This window comes from Mus musculus, chromosome 2, assembly GCF_000001635.26.
Source record: "Mus musculus strain C57BL/6J chromosome 2, GRCm38.p6 C57BL/6J".
Taxonomy (NCBI): Eukaryota; Metazoa; Chordata; class Mammalia; order Rodentia; family Muridae; genus Mus; species Mus musculus.
In genome coordinates, this window is record NC_000068.7 from 164,422,552 (window position 1) to 164,443,737 (window position 21,186).

A 21,186-nucleotide genomic window follows, 5' to 3' on the forward strand; every position below is an offset into this window, starting at 1 on the left:
GAAAGGAAGGCAACAGCCGATGGCGTCTGAAGTCTAAATGCAGGTATCATTAAAGTCCTTACACGGTGGACATCCTGTGCCCACTCCATCCCGGAGCCATGAGCTACACGTAGCTGTTGAGCAACTCCATTTTTACATGTTAAAGAGCCATGGTGGCTGGTGGCTGCTGTGCAAACTGAGCAGGTCTAGCCCATTCAGAGTTCACGCTACAGGAAAAGCGGTGAACTACGAGAGCCAGAAACTCACCCAAGGGACTCGAGGAAACAGAACTTAGGGTCCCTAGAGAGATATGAGACCAGGTGCTGTGAAGGCCGACCACCCCCACAGTGAAGGGACTGTGAGCAATGGAAACCCTCTGATAGGCCCTCACTATGTGGATTCAAATCCTACCTCCGCCACTGGTGAACGATCGATTTGGACACGTTCTTTTAACCTTTCAGATGAAGTTTGTCCCATTTCTAACGACTGTTTCCTGCAGCTGTGCTAACAGGCCCAACCATGAAACACCAAGTTCCTGGCTGGTGTAGTTAAGTCCTCTGGCTGCTTCTTCCCATGGGGCCACATGGTGCCAAACCCAAGTCACCAAGGTCAACGGGCCACAAATCGAGGCTCCACTCTGCAAAGATAAGCTGAGGACAGGTGGGATCCTTGGCAACAGGCCCTTTACTGCTTATGAGACTCTCAAGTGTGACAACTATAGCACAGCCCACAGAGACCAGGCAGGTGACACGGAAATAGGCAGGAACTGTGTCACGAAAGAGCCAGTCTGGGGCCTTGTTTCCTCTCAGCCATGTCTGGTTATAGTACAGTCTTGACAGCTGGCAAAGTCGATTTGTCTTCCAGCTCTAAGGCTTTTATGAGAAGTACTACGATTTCTACACACAGGGACTCAACTGAGGGTTATTTTTTCCTATTTTGATTTATTAAGTAGCGTGTGTGTCCACGTGTGTCCAAGTGTGTGTGGCCCCCACGGTTCACTTGTGGCAGTCGGAGTGTGACGTCAGCAGCTGCTTCTCTCCCGTTGTGTCCAGGACTTACACTGGAGGCCTCAGGCTGGCGTGACAAGTGCTCTTAAGACTCTGAGCCATCCCAAAGGCCCGAGGGACTCTGTGGCCTGTGTTTGTTTTTAAACCTAGTGTTGCTTAATTAAAATGGGGAGAGACAGGATGTGCTGCCCAGAGCAACGGGCACATTTTCTGGCATCTCTCCTACCTCCAAAGCCCTACTGCTGTCTCGTGTCTGTGCCCGTGTCTGGCACCCCAAAAGGTCTCCCTCTGGCTTCATTGAGTTCAAGGGATACAGAATGAATGGCTTGTAAAAAAAACCCTTTAAAATGGGCTGGAGTGAAGCCTCAGTGGTTAAGAGCACTGGCTGCTCCTCATGGAGGACCTGCATTCAATTCCCAGCAACCACATGGTGGCTCATAACCATCAGTAATGGGGTCTGACGCCCTCTTCTGGCACGCAGGTGTACATGCAGGTAGAATACTCATACACATAAAATAAAAATAAAGCTTAAAAAGAAACCCAAAATCTTATAATGGCATCGGGTGTGATGGCACACCTCTTTAATCGAGGTAGAGGCAGGTCAGCCTCTTGAGTTCTAGGTTCACCTGATCTACAGAATGCTTTTCAGGACAGCCAGGGCTACACAGAGAAACCCTGTTTTGAGAAACCAAAAATAAAACTGACAGGCTGACAATCTAGAAAGTACCAGGTTTTATTATCTTTTTATCAAAAAAAAAAAAAAAAAAGATCAGTAACAGACAACAGTGTGAATGGTGCAGAAAAGGAGCAGGCACCAAGGCTAGAAGAGGACCCAGCCAGCTAGGACCCTGCACGGAGGTGGTGATGGGGGCCTCACAGGAACAGAGTATGGTTGAGAGTGGTGTGATCTCCCCACCACCCCAGGCCTTTTAAGCCACTAGCTCTCTCCTCTGTAAGAGGGAGAGTACCAGATGACAGGAGTCCCTGGGGCCTCATCACCTTTCTCCTGGTCCCCTTCCCTTGCCCAGGGAGACAAGCAAAGCTGAGCAATGACCTGCTAAACCAGCTTAACCCTCGGTGCCCGGGGGATGGTGACTGAGCATTTTGTGTGGCTAGTGCAACCGAGGAATGACTTCCAATCACGTAGTCTGAAGTGAACCGAGTTATACAGCCACACGAGGCCACTGTATTGGATTGTGCATCTAGAGCGCCTGGAGGAAGCAGGCCCAGGAGCCCCTCCTCCCCGGCAGAAGGCACAGTGAGGGTTCGAGTCAGGGACCCTAAACTACTCTAGCTCATTCGCAAGAAGGCACCGGGAACAGGGCAAGGTAAGAGGGCAGCAGCCTCTTCAGCCACACGAAAACTCACGCAACCATCCAGCCAACATGGGACCTGTAATATCATTCTATAGCCTAAAAAAATATATTTATCTATTCTTCTAGAACCAAGGAAGGATAATATATTACAAGAACACAAACAAAAATATCCCGCTATCCCCCTACATTATATTCTGGAAACTGCTAGAACCCTGTAGCTACTTCGTAAGATAAAGCAACTTCAGGAAGGGCCAAGGTCAAAAACAAGGACACGGAGCATTAAAAAAAAAAAAAAAAAAAAAACATGGGGGACAATAGAAAGATGAAAAGCAGCCCTGTCTGAAGCTATAAATAGTAAAAAACAAAAAAAAATCATAAAAATCATATCTCCAACTCTTCTCTCATTTTCAAAAAACAAACAAAACATAAAAAAACCACGAAACACAAACTTAGCTGTTGCAATGGAAATGTTCTAGATAGAACATCTGTGTATCCCCCACACTCAGCCCAGGCGCAGACGCTCCCATAAAGGAATGAACCATTTAAAAACTTAGTTTTATGAATCTCCTACAAACACACTTCAGTGTGAGCTTTCAGCACTTCACCCCGCCCTCCCTAGATTTTTTTTTTTTAAAAAAAGGTTGAATTTCAAAAGTCACTGGACTTAGAATGCCCCCAGGTACGCCACAGAGACTCTGCAGCGTGAGCAAGTTCTCATGGCAGACTCATCTCAAGGCGCAGAGGGTTCTGGCTCCTTGCCCCAGCTCCTGACAGATGGATAGGGTGTACAGCATGTGGAAGGGAGCCGGGATTCACACAGTAACCCCTTGCCTCTATAATCAAGGCAGTCATAGATGGGACATGTTTACTACAGGATCTAAACTGGTCCTATATTCTATTCTGGAAATTTGGAACAATGACAACAAAAGACCCAATTCTAGGCTTGCCTTCAGAAAGGGCAAGTTTAACCCCATTTTTCTGCCAGAGCAACTGAGACACAGACACACAGACACAGCCTCTCTCTCTCTCTCTCTCTCTCCCTCTCTCTCTCTCTCTCTCTCTCAGGCAGCACAGTAGAAGATCACATCTCTTCTGACACCAGAAAGGTGACTAGAGATGGAGATACTGACAAGTCAGCATTAAGGTGCCTGCTGCTCTCTGCCAACGCCCGCCACCCACAACCCTCCACTCCTCTCCCCAATAAGTCCAAGCAGCGCTCGCGGGAGGAAGCTTCATGCGTAGAACTCATTGGTGGGGGCTTTTTTGTAGATGGGTTTCTTGCCCAAGTCGTAACTGCCTTCGTCCTTCTTCTTCATGCGGTACACCAGCAGCAGGATCAGGAAAACGGCAAAGAGGATGCCTACCACGCCGCCCACGATCAGAGCTGCAGTAGGAGAGAGCAAGGGGTGAGCTGGCTCCAGGTCCATGTGCTCCTCAGCCCCGCCCACCGCCAGTCAATCTCACCATAACCACACCCCCTAGACCAAGCAAGAGGACACCTCATTAGCATCGACCTTCATGACTTCCGTCAGAGAGGAAAGACTAAGATCACAGCTAGAGTGGACCAACACCACTATTTCATCCCACATCTGCTGCCCTAGCCCAAAGGCTCAGGCTAATTCCATGCATCACGCAGTCTCTCTAGCAACAGCTTAGCATTAAGCCCTGACCAAGGAGAACAGCAGGCTGCAGCAACCCATGCAGACACTTTCTTCCTCACCATGGCATACACCGTCTTTCCCCGTGTGCATATGTCCCACCTAGACCCATGCATCCATCCACTGACAGGTATCATATTCTACAAACATGCAGAACACACTAATGTCTACACCGTCAGAGCGCAAACGATGGCCGATTATCATGGCAACTGCATTCCCATGTCTTCAACAGTGGTTCCTGCTGATTTTTTCCTTGAACCTCGCACCTCTCCCAGCTACTGTATCTGATGAGGCAAGCTTCTTCACCCCTCTCAAGACAACACAGAACAAAACACCTTCTCCTATCTTTCCCTTCAGACCAAAATCAATCTACTTCAACTGCCCAACGCAATGCCTATACTCAAGCCCCCCTGAGCTGTAAACCTCTGGCTTTCTCATGTTCCTCACCATCCTCACATGGGCCAGAGCACCAGAAAGTGTTTAGTAGGTGACCCTCACCGTCCAGCTCAATGAAGAGCTAGCTCCTAGCCGGGGCCAGGCAGTGGCACCTTCTCCACTTGGGCGAGCATCTGTCTATTCACCACACCAAGTGGCCTGAATGAGTCACTGCTGTTTGTTAAGGGCAAGGGACAGAATCCTTCCTGTGGCAGATTGAATCTCCTAATTCGGTTTTACCCAGGCTAAGCAGATTAATTTCTCTGCACACACTATACATCTACACAGAGAATGGAGCAGGAGAGGCAGAAGAACTAACAAGAGTTTTTCTACCAACAAACAAACAAACCCAAAACAAAAATGCTGCGGGTACCAGAAAAAAAAAAAAGTTAAGCTGCCTCCTGCCTGTCTCCAGCACCTTTCCCTCTCATTAACTCCACTCCTCCTTCAGGCCCTTGATCTGTACTGGGAGACCCTGCAGGGGCAAGAGCCAGTTCCAAACATGATGGCGGTCACCATGTCCTGGCTCTGTGACCTGGTTCCACTTCAGGATACTGGAGGGTCTCCAAGAGCACACAGGAGTCACAGGACACACACGTCACAGAACTTCTAGGGGCTGTTTCAAAGCTACTGAAGGGGATGTTTCCAGCTGGACTCCACTGTCCCTTCAATGGTGAGGCCACAGGGGCCTAGAGAAATGGCGTTTCTAGGAAAGATCTTACACTGGTGTGACCACCGGGTGGACAAATGAGGGGGATATCCTGGTGTTAGCTCTCTTTTCTCTAAGCCAGAGCGGGAGCTCAGTCTCCCCACGAATAAGAAGAATGACTGGTTTCCAAAGTTTTCTTGAGAAGCAAACAAGACTAATGAACCGATCTAAAACTCCACACGTACGAATAAAACCTGTAGCCGGCAGGTCTAAACTACGCTGAGAATGGAACTCTGCGGTTGAAGCACGACAAAACGGTTTCTTTCCACCAAGTTCGAAACATGGCCTAACGGTCTCTAGGGCCTTCGCACTGACAGCCACTAACACAAAGACTGGTGAAGGAAAAAAGGAGGTCTGTATGTTGACAGACCAGAGGCAGGACCACACTGTGACACCGGGTCTTCAAGACAGGGCCAGTGAGATCCTGAAGGAAGGAGACAGGGCAGTGACATATAGGCACAGGGCTCCATATTTACACCTCAGCCTCCTCAAGCCCAGCTGCTTCCCAGGAGAAGAGAAAGACCTAGCAAGGGCCTGCAGCACCACCACCTCCCCACCAGCCAGTCCCTCCCAGACTGCCTGCCTAACTGGGAAGTTTGCTCCAACCAGCTATGGAGATGTTCTGCCTCTTATCTTGAGCTACCAGAAGAGGACCCCCAACTCAAGTCCCTCATCCAGGCCTGACCCAGCCCCTCCTAAAGCCTCACGCAAGGCAGCTCATTCCCTGACAAGAATCATGTCCTAACTCTAACATAAACACATCCGGTGTCCTAACTAGGGGACACACTAACCCTAACCCTGACCCTGAGAGCTCTCAGGAGAACACGGACAGAACAGCCCTTTACAGAAGGAGCGGCCATCCTTCCCATTTCACAGAGCTGTAAATGGAGGCAGGCTACTCCAAAAGCACCAGGCCAAGGTCATAAGCCTATCGAGAGATAGGAGGGTGAAGGGGGGGGGGGGAGTCAATCTAATTCCACCAGGGGCCTCCCGGCTTGCAAGGGAAATTAACCCTTAGATAATCAACTCCGGATAAGGGATGCAAGCTCAGTCAGGGAAAGGGCTTTGGAAAACAATTCCTTTTCAATTCTTTGCAAGCCTTTGATATGCATTTTATTATGCTTCCCAGCCACCCCTTAAAGGAGATAAAGCCCTTAGCTGCCCCAGTGCAAACCAGAAGACTAAAGACCTGCCTGTCTGCTTCTCTCTGAAACCAGAGAGAAGGAAGCAACCTTACCTGCCAAGACCTCAGTTCTCTCAAAGATGTTGCTGCCCTGGGCAGTGCTGGACATGGATACTTTGTTGGACATGTCATCCCCCACGTCGGAGGGGGCCCTTTTAGGAATGACCTCATTCTCTTCCAGTTCCTTGGGCTCTGAGGGGACACGGATGCCAGGCTGTGCATTCTCAGGGATGTGGTTATCCAGTGGCACCTGAGAGAGAAAGGATAGGAGAGGACACTGAGCACACCTCGAAGAGGAAGCTAGGTGGAAGGGGACCCTAGAAGATGACAGGAGGAGTCACAAGGGAACGAACACAGGCGGGGTGTGGGGGAGGAGCAGCCAGTACAGGTCATGTGGTGATGCCCCTCAGGAGGCCAACTCTGCACCAGCAACACTCTGAGGCAGAGTGTGTGTGGCAAGCATGTTGGAGTGTTACTCTTAGGGCACCAAAATTTATCAATGACCATTTCGTCGATGAGAGGAACAGATCGCAGCTGGAAAAAAAACGGCACACGGGTTCGAGGACTCAAGAGTTTCACATGCGACTTGAAAACAGTGCCAGTGAACAGCCGCAAATGCAAAAGGAAAAAGGCTGGGCTCAGAAGTGACCATCTTCTCCAAGGAGAAGGCTCGCCCTGTCCACGCTGGTCCCAAATGAGCCTAGCATCCCAATAAAAGGCCTTCTTAGAAAACGGAGTTAGATCCCATTATGCATTCAAGGGGTTGTATTTTCTGTCGCTCTCAGGAGAGCAAGAGCAAAGAGGGAGAAAAGGGTGGAGAAGTGGGGAGGGCAGCACTCACCAAGGGCTCAATCACTTCAGGGAAGGGCCTGGGCTCCTCCGTGTCATCTGCAAAGGTAGAAGAGCAGCTATGTGAACTGTCATGTCTGAAACCGACCCCTTCAGCTGTAGCTAGTGGTGTCCCACCTCACGAGCAATTTTAGTCACCTATACTGAAAATGACACTCTGGGGGCATCAGGTCCGTTCACAGCAGTATGTATACCCTGGTAATACACAAAGCTGTCCAGTGTCTCGTGAGCCCTCTAAACCCTTACTAGCTAAAGTACGGGGTAAAGACACAGCAGTATCTGGAAGCTGGTTAGAATAGGCAAAATGTTCCTGGACGAAGTGGCACACATCTGAAATCCCAGAACACCAGAAGCAAGTTCAAGACCAGCTTGAGCCACATTGGAAGAACTGGTCTCAAACATGAAAGAGAGCAAGGTCGTGGCGCACGCCTTTAATCCCAGAACTCGGGAGGCAGAGGCAGGCGGATTTGAGTTCAAGGCCAGCCTGGTCTACAGAGTGAGTTCCAGGACAGCCAGGGCTGCACAGAGAAACCCTGTCTCGAAGAAGAAAAAAAGGGGGGGGGGGGTAGGTCAGTGGCAGAGCCAAGCCATAGGCTCAATCTCTATCAGGGAAGATAGCGCCACCTTAATTAACTAAAATTTACATCTGAACAAGCTCCCCAGGGAATTAACTTTTGGGAAGGAAGCAGTTAACTGTAATGATAAACACAGGAGGCAAAGAGTTTAGCTTGTCTCCTGGCTGCAACCCTTTGTAGAGGCTGTCCTAGTACACCACAGTATACTCGGGATACACGGTATACAAAATTTACTTCTAAAAATACCGAGTGCATGGTAACTGCTAAGAGCTGGAACTCGCTTCAGTCCACAACTGACTCCACAGTCCTCCAGTCCCTCGTTTTACATAGTAAGAACCAAGGCTCTAAGTAGAAGGCAGCGCTGGAATTCTGGACTGTGCAAAGGCCCTGAAGACAAGCGGAACCCTTAGCAGCTGCCTGTTCCAGAGGCCAAAAAGTCAAGCCCATGAAAGCCTTGATACCTGGTCACACCACAAGAAACCTTTCTCCCTCCCGGTCTCATCTTAAGCAGGGGCTTGCTTCCGAGTCCCCTCTCCATATCTCAGCCCACACACAACGCCTCCCACTCCACCCCCACTTTGGAGTCAGTACTTTTCCTTTCAACGGTTGGGGGTTGGGGGAGCGGAACACACTCCGGGCCCTTCCCCACGCTCCCTCTACCCTCCACCAGAGGGAGGAGCCTAGTGGACAGGTTCAGGCTAGTGCCTGCAAACTCAAAGTGGAATGAATTCAAAGTTGTTTACAACTCACCCCAGAGACCCTGGGGGTGGGAAAATGTTACTTTTGTTTCCCATTTTGAAGTGGGGGGGGGGAGTGGGGGGAGCACTGTAGGAAAATGTCGACTCAAATCCACCTCTCCCACTGTTGCCGCCAGGAGTCCCTGCAGCCCAGGGCCCCCCAGCCTTCCCAAGCACACCCCCATACCCAGATCTCCAGAACCCGAGAGCTCAAAGTCATCCGAGCCGCCAGCATCTTCGTCGTCGGGGAGGGCTCCAGAGAAGTATCTGCCTTCCAGGAGGTCCTGGGGGTCGATGACCTCTGTCTCTCGAATCTAAGAAGAGAGATGGTTTCAAACAGGATCGACCCAAAAGGCCCATCTTCCTCCTCCTCCCTCCGGAGGCTCTCGGAGACAAGAGTGCCCCAAAGTGAATCAGGATTATAGGACCAGATGAAAAGAAGCTTTGGGTCCTGTGCCCCATCTACTGTGCAACCCTATACAAGTCTCTTGACCATTCTGGGTTAGTAAAAATATAAGTGGTAACAAGTTATTAATATTTCTAGGTATTTACTGAGCCACCTATGATCTCTAAGGCTGCTTATAATAGCAGTTGTTAATTAACTTTACAACTAAGCCCCCCCAACTCGCCCACCCACCCCACCCCCCGCACAAACGGCTCTTAAGTCATTTTCTTCTAGTGGTACAAGTGGCAATTGGCAGGCAGAATTGCATGAAGGACCACCTGATTTCAGAGCCAGAGGTTCCCATGGACACAGGCAGGCCCAGGCTGGGGTCCTATGACAGCAGCTGATTTCCAGATGGAAGGCAGTAGGCTACTGGCTCTGGGCCTGCCCTGTTGGGAACATGTTCCCAACTGAGTCAGACTGGGCTGAAACAGGCTGGGCAGGTTCACTCACACCCCAAGACAGCCACAGAACTCAGACCGGGTGGTGACTCAAAGGCGCACTCCTGAATTCACGGACTCAAATTCTCTCAATGTCTAGTCTTCTGCCAGCTCGGGGCAGGGCACACAGATCCTTGCTCCCACAGACCACATCACTCAGCTCCCATCCCAAGGAGACCCAGCTAGCCACCCCAGAGCCTGTGGTCAATTCCCACCAAACAGCATTTAAAAGGAAACTATCCACAAAGCCCCTCCTCGATCGCCACTTATTTTTGCCCCCTCCCACACACACCCCGTGTCTCCTATCCCAGCTTCCTTAGGGACCTAGGGTGTACTGGGGTGCCCACAGCCCTTCCCCTAGTCTTTGGACTCGGGCTCGTTCTTGTAAACAACCAGGTGCAAGGGTCACTGGTCTACTATTTCCAGGCCTTCCCTCCAATAGTCCCCAAGAGTACAAAGGATGAAGCCCTGCTTAGAAATTCAGAATAGGAACTAGCCAGTCAGACCCAGGGAGGCCCTGTTCTTTCACAGAATTTTGTAAAGAGAATTCAAACCAGAAACAAGGTAGTGACTACCCTAACACCATATAAAACTTAGGTAGAGAGTGGTCAGGTCTTGTGTCTGCCAGCCCCAGGATGTCCTTCACCCAACCACAGAGACACACGGTGGAGACAGTGAGAAGGAATGTCCGTTTACCCCTAAGGCGTGAGATTGAGTGGCAGGAGAGGTCAGGAGAGGCGCTTAGGGATCAGGCTTCCTGCTCCACTCTTCCTCCTCCTCTCTCTCCCACAGGCTTCCGGGGAGAGGAGGCTGTGCCCTCTGTCCACCCCCTTTGCTCAGGAAACTAGATTCTGGGAAAGGAGCTGGGAGGAAGTCAGGCAGGCATCCCTCTCTCCCCCCACCCCAGAGGGCAGGGAAATCGATTCAGAGTGCTTGGTACGCGTGGGAGTGGGGAGCCAGCAGGGGTTAAGTCCTGCTTACAGATGACTTCACGACTCCGGAATCGGGAGCTGTGGGGTTGCTGGTACTGGAATTCCAGCCCCCGCACAGGGCCCGTGCCTGTGGCTTTGGCTTGGCAGCACAAGCACAGCAAGAAGGCTTCTCCGTGGTTGTACCAACTGCCCTAGACGGCCGGCATGGTCCAACCCCCAACGCCTCGCTACAAATTCCCTAGGGTTCAAAATCTGCAATGGCAAGGCCTCCATGGCTTACAGTGTGCCAGGCCTTAACATGCACGCACTTGGGATGACGCAGACCCTTTTGGCGAGGGTGGAAACCACAGCTCGGGAAGGCAACTCATTTCTCCTAAGGTCACACAAGCAGAAGTGACCAACAAGACCGGCGGCTGGGCATGAGATCACCTGGGCTTCTAGCCACAGACACAACATAGGAACACCTTTTATGCTTAGAGCTCCCAGCCCAGCCCGCCCTGGACTAGACAGGAACCCTAACTGGGTGTGTCTAATCCAGCTAGGGGTGGGGGCATGGGGAGATGGAGGAAAGGAGAGGCAGGTAGAGATACTCTGACCACCAAAGCCTGAAAGACTGGTCACACGCTGTTAAAATTCAAACTCTTCAGGGCAGGCGCTGAGGTTTTAAGCCTGGGGGCTTGGATTCCAGCTCAGGTCTGACCTACCCCACACCTCGCCCCTAGGAAGGAGCCTTGGAATGTCAGCCACACACCAAACCTCCCTAATATGTGAAAGTGTTCCGGGTGTTTCAAAACAGCCCAGGAGATTGGAGATAAGCATATTGATTGGAGATAAGCATATTCGATGCCTATCACGTGGGCTAGTAGTGATTACTTCAATCTTCTATTAGAGAAACTCAAGGGGTGTGTGTGTGTGTGTTTGAAGCTGTCAAGATCTGACTGGTAAACTGAGGCTGAAACCAAGAAACATTCCTGGTTCAGCTCCCTTTGGGACACGTGGTCCCCTCCCGTCCCTTTTTTAAGGGGAAGGTCTCTCTCTAGGTAGCCTTGGCTGGCCTGGCTAGACTAAGAAACTGGTCTTTGCCTCTTCTGTACTGGGATTTAAGGAGTTGTGCCACCATGGGCACCCCCCCCCCTTCATCTTTATGTTAAAATTCCAGAGGAAAGGAATATCACACCAGGACCCACCGCTCAGCCAGGATTGGAGCCTTCCTTTCAGAGGTTGGAAAATTCTTCAGAGGTGTAGAGAGGATGCAAGAATTAACCTCTTCAGTGAGTCAGAGGCTTCTGAGACAGGTGATGGGACATGAGAAATTCAGGCTCCTGGAGGCATCTCGGAAGGCATCTTCTCTTAGCCCCTTTCTGGTCCCTCCTATGCTCATAAACTCTAACAAGCAAAAACCTCCCAAGTGGACAGGAGCTATTGAGGACACGATGTCAGAACAGACCCAACCACGCCCAAAGAGATGGTGAGCAATGGTTCTGTTTGTGTTTGTAAAGCTGAGAAGGTACCAACAACCTCTCCTTCCCCCCACTCTCTTTTCAAACAAGGTCCATTCAGTAGTCTGGGGTGGCTTTGAAAAACCAGGCCACCCAGCAGGCCAACCCAACCTTAACCAGAGGGGGATCCAGTCTTGCTCCTGACTACAGATGTGGTCTGTTCACCTCCGCTCACCCAACCCTGCCCAGGAACGTGTGTCCACGTGTATATGCACGCACATGCACACCCTCCGGGTCCTCAGGTCTCATCTCTGTCCCTTTCACAAACACAACCAGAAGCTGGGTAAATAAGGTGGTGGGTTGGGCCTGGTGCAGAGGTTCTTGCTGGCCTCGTAGCTGATAGAAATCTAACCTAGTGCCGATAGCTAGAGACCCTGAATGCTTTCCCAAACTGTGCAGGGGAAAGAATAGAGGTAGGTATACTTTGTTTTATAGGAGGTAACACCTGCCAGCAGAAGGCATCTGAGGCCACAGCCCAACCGTTTAGTTTTATGATCTCTGAGACAGATTACTTTGCCAAGGTCAGCCAGGCAAGCTAGCAGCAGAGCTGGGCTTACAACCTAGGTTGCTCACGGTCCTGGGTAAGTGGCCTCCAGCCCCCTTTCCGGAACCTTGGCTGACCCCAAGGTTCTCAGCAAATACACAAGCTTTTGCCTGAAACCAGAATGAGAAGCCATTGATCCTATCTCAAAGTCCCATGATGCCCATCACCCTGGGGAACAACCCAGGGATTGAGGTGACTAGAAGTCCCCACTGTATAGCAGGGCTCCATCTCTGCATAAGGTCCCTTTATTCTACTCAACAGCACAGCATCATGAGGTGTTCTACCTGGCCCACAGATGAGTCATTTATCCAAGAGTCACAGTTAGGAGAGAACAACACTGGATTCATACCCAGACCTTTCTCTAAACCATGTCCTAACCACAGCCAGTCTCCTCACAATCACCTGCCCATTCTTCACCTTCAGCCCAATCAGAAAGCCCACTGGACACTGGCTAAGCTGAGGCTCCAGGGCACCCCACCTTCCCTTGCCAGGGAATAAACAAAGGTGGAAGTGTTATTGCTTAAACAAAGGGACAGAAACTTGGCTGGAAAACCAAGGAGGGCTTGGCTAACAGTGAACTGGTGAGAGCCTCCTACCTGCCTCCTCCCCACAGAAGGAGGGGTCAAGCCCACACCTGATCATACTCTGAGGAAGAGACCATAAGGATGACACTGGGCTGAGTCAGGTCAGGGGCAACACCCATAAACCAACTGCTGGACTCCCAAGTGGTTCTACAGCCCCACCAACTCCATTTACTACAGTGGGCAGGAGCCACAAGCAAATCAAGGCTCAACCATTTCCTGTGAAGTCTGGGAGTTTGTTCTGGTTTTAAGTCCTCAGTTTTTTCTTTTGTAATTGGCACCTTGCAGAATGAAGGTCAAGGGGAATGTATCCAAGTGCACAGGTGACCCAGCAGGTGACTGGTGCATAGCAGGTGCTCAATAGGTGGTGATGATTATTAAACCCCACCCACCTTCCTTCTGCTTAGGAGACATGAATGCTCAAGAGAGCCAGAGAGGAACCTTGCTGAAGCAGCCGCGGGCGGGGCTGGGGAGGCCCTGGCCATCAGATGGGAGGGGATTTTGCAAGCTAGAGAGGGGTATGACAGCCCTGTCGCTTCTACTGCTGAGACAGACCAGAGATACCCAACTGAAAGGTCGGCATCTTCAGACTCAGGGATGGGTAGAAACCTGCCCAGCCTAAGTTTATCCTAAGCAAACAAAGACAGAGGAAATCTGTGTTTTTCCAGGAGTAGTGGAAGGCACTAACCAAAGAGATCTGAAACTCTTCTTGTGACCTAGAGCCTCTATTTCCTGGCTTGCCTTGGGGGAGAAAAAAAAATCTAAAAGGCGAAAAAAAGTCACATACCAAATATTCATTGTGATGCCCTGGGGCCTGAAAGAGTTAATAAGCAAGGTCTGGGGAAGTAGGGGGTTGGAAGGGGGGTTGAGTGAGGGTTCAAATGTCGGCTCTGCCCAATTCAAGGTCAAGTTACTCTGAACACAATCGCCCTGTAGCAAGCCAGGCCGGGCACAGTCAGCAGCCAGCTTTTCACCAAGTCCCAAAGCAGCCCATTCCCACAAGAACTCAGAACTCTAGGATCATGGGGTGCCAGCCAGGAATGAGGGGGATTGGTCGGGAACCTCTGGACAAACCCCTCCCAGGGACCAATCCAGTTCTCTCACTACTTAGGTGGTCCCCAGTGGTGGATCCCCTTTCTGAGCCTTGGTTTCCCCACCTGTAAAAAGGTCTCAAAGAGACAAGCTTCCCTCTGTCCCGAGGCCTGGGCACCAAACTGGGCACTGCTCCGATTACCAGTGGAGACAGCTGGGGAGGGACTGGCTCCCTCAAGGCCTCAGAGACAGAGGTGCATTGAAGCTGGGGCTTGTAATCTAGGCAGCAGATCCAAAATCCCCACTGGATCTGAGGCTGCCCAGAAGACTCTCAGCATGCAAACAAGCCTCCAGTGTTTTGAGAACAGAGTCCAGGGCCTTTGCAGCCCCTGTTGCAACGGATTAGATCTACTAGAACCTGGCTTACGGGGCCCCTGCACCTCCTCCCCAGACTGGGGAAGCGAGGGATTCTGACCAGGTCAGTCCGTCTCAATCATCTTGAAGCTGGACTTCCCCAGAGGCGAGGAGTGTCCCCACTCTCAGTGCCCAGCCCAGCCATTTGCTTGCAGCCCAGAGGCTGCAGCCAGTCCCCACAGGTTGGGCCATTACAGCCCGCTTCACCCAGTCACTGTTTCCATAAGCACCAGCCTCTCCCTGCCTCCCTTTCCATTACCCTGGGTGTCACCTGACCAGCAGCCTCTCCTTTGCCAGAGAAAACTAGGGCAGCCAACTCCCTATACTAGGAGGACAGGGGAGGGGGCAGGCAAAGAGCAAAGGGTGGGGAGCACTCAGTAAGAGGCTGTAACCCAAGATGGAAAGAAACTGATACTGGCGGGGTGACCATAGAGATGACAAGTGACAGTTGTAAAGTGTCAAAGGTGGCAGGCTGTGGTGGTCCAGGGCTATAATACCAACACTTGGGAAGCAGAGGCAGGAGGATCAAGAATTCAAGGCCAACCTCAACTACATAGGGAACTCAAAGCCAGCCTGGGCTACATGAGACCCTATTTCTTGGGGGGGGGGGGATCTGTGATCTTTTGATTCTCACAGTCCTCCAAGATAAATGTTCTGATCTCCAAGAATCCTACTAGCCCACTTACGTTTTCTGCACATATATAGACGCCATGACCCAAAGCCAACCTCTGGCCAAGACAGGAGCCCTTGTCTAGTCATGAATAATAAATTCAACTGAAGCCGGCACTTTATAAGTCTGCTAAATAACTATTATGGCTATCAAGTGACACGGGTGTTTTATAGAGGACACTGGGGCTCTCACATCAACAAAGTGACTTATTAACTCCCTGTGTGTCCCTGGGTGAGTGGCAGAGCTGGGGCAGAGACTCAAGAGGCTTTCTGGCTGTAAAATGTACCCACATTTCCTGTTCCCCCGGCCTCTAGCAGACACCACCAGACAGGTCCACAAGGCGCAGGTGAGTGTCCAAAGGTCACCAGTGGGTTAATAACAAGCCAGCTCTACAAGGCACGTTTCTCTAGGGTTAAATCAGACCCCAATGGTGCGCATGGATGTTCCCCTAGTCACTAGCAGGAAAAATGCCTTCTCGGAACATTGCCTTTGCTTATCCACCAAAGCCCAGAACACTACTTGTAGTCATTCAGCTGCCTCAGAACACTTGCCCTTCCCAGGGAAAGCAGTGCAAGTCTTAGCTTGAACTGTGTCCTAAGACCTGGTACCCTTGTAAACTCCCTCACACACACACACACACACACACACACACACACACACACACACACACACACACCACACACAGAGAGAGAGAGAGAGAGAGAGAGAGAGAGAGAGAGGCAGACAGACAGACAGACAGACACACGGACGCTGGCCTGGGACACCTGCAGATCCCTGCAGATCCTGCAGGAGAGGTGGGGCTGCCAGGAACTGGTTCTTGTTTAAATATAAACCCATCTGATAACCTGCAAACAACCCACTTCGAAGATAAACAAATATAAGATTTGGGCTCCATCGGCCCCACCCCTAGGCTCTACCCTTCCCACCTAGCAGCTGCAGGACTCGATGTGGGGGAGGAGAGAGGTCCTAGGCAAGCCAGGGAACGGTCACTGAGGAATGTCTCCTGTTCCACTACTTGGAGGTACACTCAGCGCCTCCTTTGCAAGCTCATCAACACGGCCCACAACAATCTTTTAATTAATTTACTGTTTATTTATTGGTGCTAGGGAATTGAAGTCAGAGCCTCAACAGACTAGGTGGTTAACGAGCAGGCCCACTGTCATCACATTGTTTTAACACCCTAGCAGCTCCAAAAAAATGTCACAGAATCCTAGTGCAAATCAAACCTGGATGGCGCCAGCTTTGGTTCTTGAATTCAGACCAGTTGAATCCTTGGTGTTACTTAAGGGTGTGGGTGTGGAGAGGTGTACCAATGTCGTACCTGCTCTGTTGCACTGTCCAGGACCCAAGTGCACACACCGGTGCTGTGAATGTTCAAAGGCTCTAGACACTGATGCTGACTCCCAAAAGCCAAGATAAAAACCCAAAATGAACAAAACCCCTCAAACTTTCTTGCCCACTCCAAGATTCCTGCCACAGAGCTATGCTTATTAGCCAAGAGACTGATAGGAAGTGGTGACTCAGGCAGGCTGTAGTAAGACACAGTTGACTCACAGAGCCCAGTCCATCCCATTCCCCTACTTTTAAGCATTCATTTGGAAATCACAGCAACTCATGCAGCCCAGGAGGCTGAAAAAACAGCTAGGGGCCAATCTCTCCCAACAGAGAGTCCAGCTCTGCAGCTCCTCATTCAAGCCAGCTCAGCACTCCAAGTCCTTGGAAAAGCCTCCTGTTTCCAGGCGCTGGAGACGGCAGGAGCTGAATGTCCTCCCCACTTCTCTTCTGAGACAGGGACTTGTTTAGAGTCTACCAAAGAAGCCAAGAGAACTCCCCTTCCCCTCCCCATTTGGGCCGTGGAGTAAGGAGGACACTCAAGTGGCAATGGTCCAGCCTCCTCATTTTGGAGACAGGACGGACGCTGAGCTCTAGACACAAGGTATGTTTGCAAGCAACACAGAAGTCAGTCCCAAGGTTATCTGATGTCCCCATTATCTAGAATGTTCTCTAAGGGACAATCTAAACAGACAACTAGCATTCTCCTGATCTTGGCAAAACACTACATTCCTTTGAGCATCAGCTCTCTGTGAAAAGGGAGATAAAGATGCCTATACTACAGTACCAAACTACAGTCAGTCAGTCATCCTAGCAGTAAGTGACTTCAGAGCACCTTCTGGAAAGAAGTTTTATATGTGAGTTTATTCAGTCATACAATCATGGCCCATGGGGAAGGTAGGAGTTTCACTAGAAGGAATGAAGCAGAATTCTGGCCCCAGATGTGAATTGGGGGGTGGGGAGGTCTCTCCCTTTGCAGAGTTAGATGATGTGATTTCATTTCCTGGAGAGAAGGCCTCAGATGTCACACTCCTTTTTGAATAATTAGTGCTTAATTACTAATCAAGTATCAGAGGGCTGAAGAAGTGGCTCAGGGAGAGGACCTGGGTTCAATTCTCAGCACCCTCTTAGCATCTTACAACTCTCTGCAGCTCCAGCTCCAGGGGAACTGACATCGTCTCCTGGCCTCCTTGGGCCCAGGATATAGACATGGTACGCAGACATAGATTCATTCAGAATACACATACGGTAGTAAAGCAACGATAAGGAATGAGATGGCGGGGTGTCTCTTCTTGAAACCTCCTAGCTCCATCGTGATTTTGGAGAAGACCGTTCCGAGTTATAGGTCTCTCCCAACCCCACTGTGCTCTCCAAATTGTGGTCCAAATACTTCCCCAGATGTGCAGTTCCTCTATGGGCTCCCAAGAAGTCCCAAGAGGTCTCACCAGCCACTCATAGGCCCTAGAACCTCCTTGGGAACTCAGCCCCCACTTCCTGGCTACCAAGGAGAGGGTTCTCAAGTAGACTAGAAACGTCTTTAAGTTGAAGTACACCAGGTGGGTGGGAGATACTTCCTCGGAGCTGCCTGGGATTGGTGCCAAGTCAGTGGGCTGTGCCCCTGGGCAGCAACACCTTGGCCCACACCCCTCACCTCCCCCCCCCAACCACCATCCCAAAAACAAGGCTGCCTTTAATTGGCCAGGGTGGGAGGGGCAGAAGGCAGATCAGGGAATGCTCCCAGCTGGACAGGAAGAACAGGTTTAAGATGGCAAACCCGCCAAGCAGAGGAGAGGGCAGCGGGCGTTTAGCATGGGCTGCCTTTCCCAAATCTGGGTTTGGACTAAACCGAAAATTTGGAGAAAGTCCCTCGTAGCGTGAAGGTGGCAAGACTACTCTGTAGAGAGTAGATGGCCTGCTTGTATACTCAGTATTAAAAGATGGTATCATTTAATCTTTCAATATACTTTTCTGGAAAAGAGAATACAAGAACGTAACCACGTGTGCTGGGTTTTGGTGGTGGCGGCGGTGGTGTGATGGTGGTGTTTTGGTTTTTGTTTTTTGTGAGGGCCTAATTACTCAGTTATCAGAATGTGCTCAATAAATCAAAACAGCTGTTAGCTAAATCCTCTCCCCAGGCTTCATTTTCTGTCTCTGTCTCTGTCTTTCTCTCTCATTCCAAGGGAGAAAGAAAGGCAGACAGTATCACTTGCTTTTCCAGCCCAAGAGACATTTGGTCCGATTTTTCTGACCACAATCTAAGGGGGAAGCCCTGTGACCCAATTAGAGGCAAGATGCTCCTGACATTAGGCAGGGAGGAGGGAGAACTGAGGTCAGGACCAGAGATTGAGACCGAGGCCTCCGGAAGCAGCTGCTTTAGGCTGGCTTCTCCCCCTTGCTAGATCAGGTCACCCAAAGCAGGCCTGGCAAAACCTACCCCCCACAAACCACATCCTTCTGACTGTATCTGGGGGACACTGCGGTCTACTCCTCCCCCAAAGCACCTGCTGGCTTAGCAGCCCGAGGGGAGCGCAATGGCATGTGACTGGCCACATGGTGACCTCAGCCATCTCCTAGGTCCTTTTTCCTCACACTGCTCGGCCAGCATTCCTTCAGATGTCCACAAGGAAGGACTCGACTTCAGAATAGCCTTCAGCCGCTCATTTAAGGTTAATGCAACAGGAAGGCACGCTGGGCTCGCTCAGTCACCACCTTTCTGCAAAGATGCCTTCCCTTTAGTGGAAAGCCATTCCCTCATATTCTCGTTCATTCCACTCACAATACACCTTGAGGCTCTCCAATCCCAAGCATCAATAGATGTTAGACCAGTCTGGAATTATGGGAAAACGGGACCTAACAGCAGCCACAGGGACGAGAAGATAAAAGCAGGCATTTCCAAGTCTGTCTTAACTTCTGCCTGACTCAGCTGGTTGGTAGCTGTGTGACCTTCAGCAGGTTACTTAACCTCTGCCTGAGGACTAGTTTAAGAATGGTAAACAGGGAGGTTTTCTGAAATTAAACACGCTCGATTCCAAAGCCACCAGGAAGCCATCAGAGCAGAAACCAGCATGCAATGGGTTCCGTACCTAACTGCAATTGTGCTAGAGAGTGCATACACTCTCATCTCGAGCCTCCTGAACATAATCAACTATTCCCTAAATAAGCCCAGAGAAAAGGTGGCTTTCAAAAGAACATTAATGATTAAACTCCAGAGTCTCACTCCCCCTAAAACTTAGACTAACGGTACAAATGGCCCGTGCTCATGGGTCAGACCACCCTCTCCCAGGAACTGTCATGCCCTGTAAATTCCCTTGCCTCCTAAACGCCTGCTAGGACTGAGCTGATCCGGCCCTAGATCCTTGTTGACTCTGATCCTGAAAAGGAAAGGTTTCTTTAGGTTCCCTGGGATCTTTTCTCCTCTAGATCCTTCTCCGCACTCAGGTGGGTGCCTCAATTTCCCCGTGTGCGGTTTCAACCAAAACACTTCCCACAAAACAGTTGAAGCTCAATCTCTAGCCTGGAGCTGATCGGAAAGTTATCCTTTAAGTCCGCTCTGGAAAAATAAGGAACCCTACTTTTTGGACAGCCTAAAGCAGGAAGGGTCACCTCATGATATGTTCTGTAGATAGGTCAGGTGACCTTAGAAGGAGGTGATCTTGCCCCTTAAGTCAGTCGTACCAAGACTGTGGCCAGAACGAAGGCCAGGATTCAGTCTTCTCCATTCCCCAGGGTTTGTGAAACGGGGTCCTCCGCACAGCCCTAAAGTGTTCCAGCTCCCGAATACAAGCTGCCCACCCCGTCCCCAGACCATCTCAGATTCGAGCCTCCTGCTATGGACACCCAGAGGGCCACTCCGCGCGCAGCGCCAGCACTGGGATCACAAAGTAGGGGTGAGGGTGTGGGAGGAGAAAAGTTGACACCAACTTAGTCACGTCCCACCCGGGAGCCCAGAGGCCAGGCTGAGTCCAGAGCTCAGAGCAACAGGCTAGGGGTGCACGGCGCGTGGAAGAGTCTCCGGCAGCCTTCTCGAGACCCAAGAGCAAAGTTTCCTCACAAAGTTTTCCCTGTCTCGGCGTCCAGAGGGGGTTGGGGGGAGGGAGCACAGTTCGCGATGCACCCTACTCCCTCCGGATCCCGGGATTTGAGGGGACAAAGAAGGCACCCCCCAATTCTCCCCCCTCCAAGACATCCTTCAAATACATACCGACTCTCCGGGGACCAAGGGGAAGCCTCCGAGGAGCAGCAGCAGCAGCGGCGCAAGCAGGCAGGCAGGCGCCATGGCTTCAACAGCGCAAACCAGTGGCCCGGAGCGGGCGCGCAGCCCTTCTTATAGGCAGCAGCCCTGCCCCGCCCCCAGTGCTCGCCCGCACCGCCCGGAATTCCCCCGGGAAAGCTTAGGCCTGCGGGGTGCTGCGCTGGGCAAGCTGGAAACCACTGGGGTGGGACCCAACCCGCCCGGGGACCCGCCCACAGCGTGCCTGCCGGCTCCAAACTGACCTCAATCTGTAGCTCCAGGAGCTGCAGCCCATGATAGTTAACCGATCTACTGCGAGGCAGTCTGCCTAAAATCCGAGGATCACTGCTTAGCCCCCAATTTATAGCTGGGGAAACTGAGGCCCATAAACGGGGTAGGATTGACTAGGGGTCTGCTGTTTTTACCAGTCTTCAAAGCGGATGCGCTCCGCTTTGTCAGGGAGTATTCCCCAAGTGGCGCTTGAATTCGGATAGTTTTTGATTAGCAACTCTGAACCGACAACGACGAAATGGTTCAAGTTTTTCCAGGCCTGCTGTCGAAATTATTCCAACCCCAGGGCGCCAGCGCAGAAGCAGCTGGAAAGACAAAGGAACGAGC

The 21,186-nt window shown here is 51.1% G+C and overlaps 1 protein-coding gene across 1 annotated transcript; it reads right to left on the reverse strand.

Annotated features, from left to right (window-relative positions):
* Positions 1 to 1,695: 1,695 nt before the first annotated feature.
* Positions 1,696 to 20,637, reverse strand: Sdc4 (syndecan 4). Its single transcript, NM_011521.2, has 5 exons — positions 20,539 to 20,637; positions 8,636 to 8,762; positions 7,129 to 7,175; positions 6,342 to 6,537; positions 1,696 to 3,686 (listed from the first exon to the last, which is right to left on the reverse strand). The coding sequence occupies exons 1-5, from the start codon at positions 20,611 to 20,613 to the stop codon at positions 3,535 to 3,537; spliced, it is 597 nt and encodes a 198-aa protein (NP_035651.1). The 5' UTR covers positions 20,614 to 20,637; the 3' UTR covers positions 1,696 to 3,534.
* Positions 20,638 to 21,186: the final 549 nt, after the last annotated feature.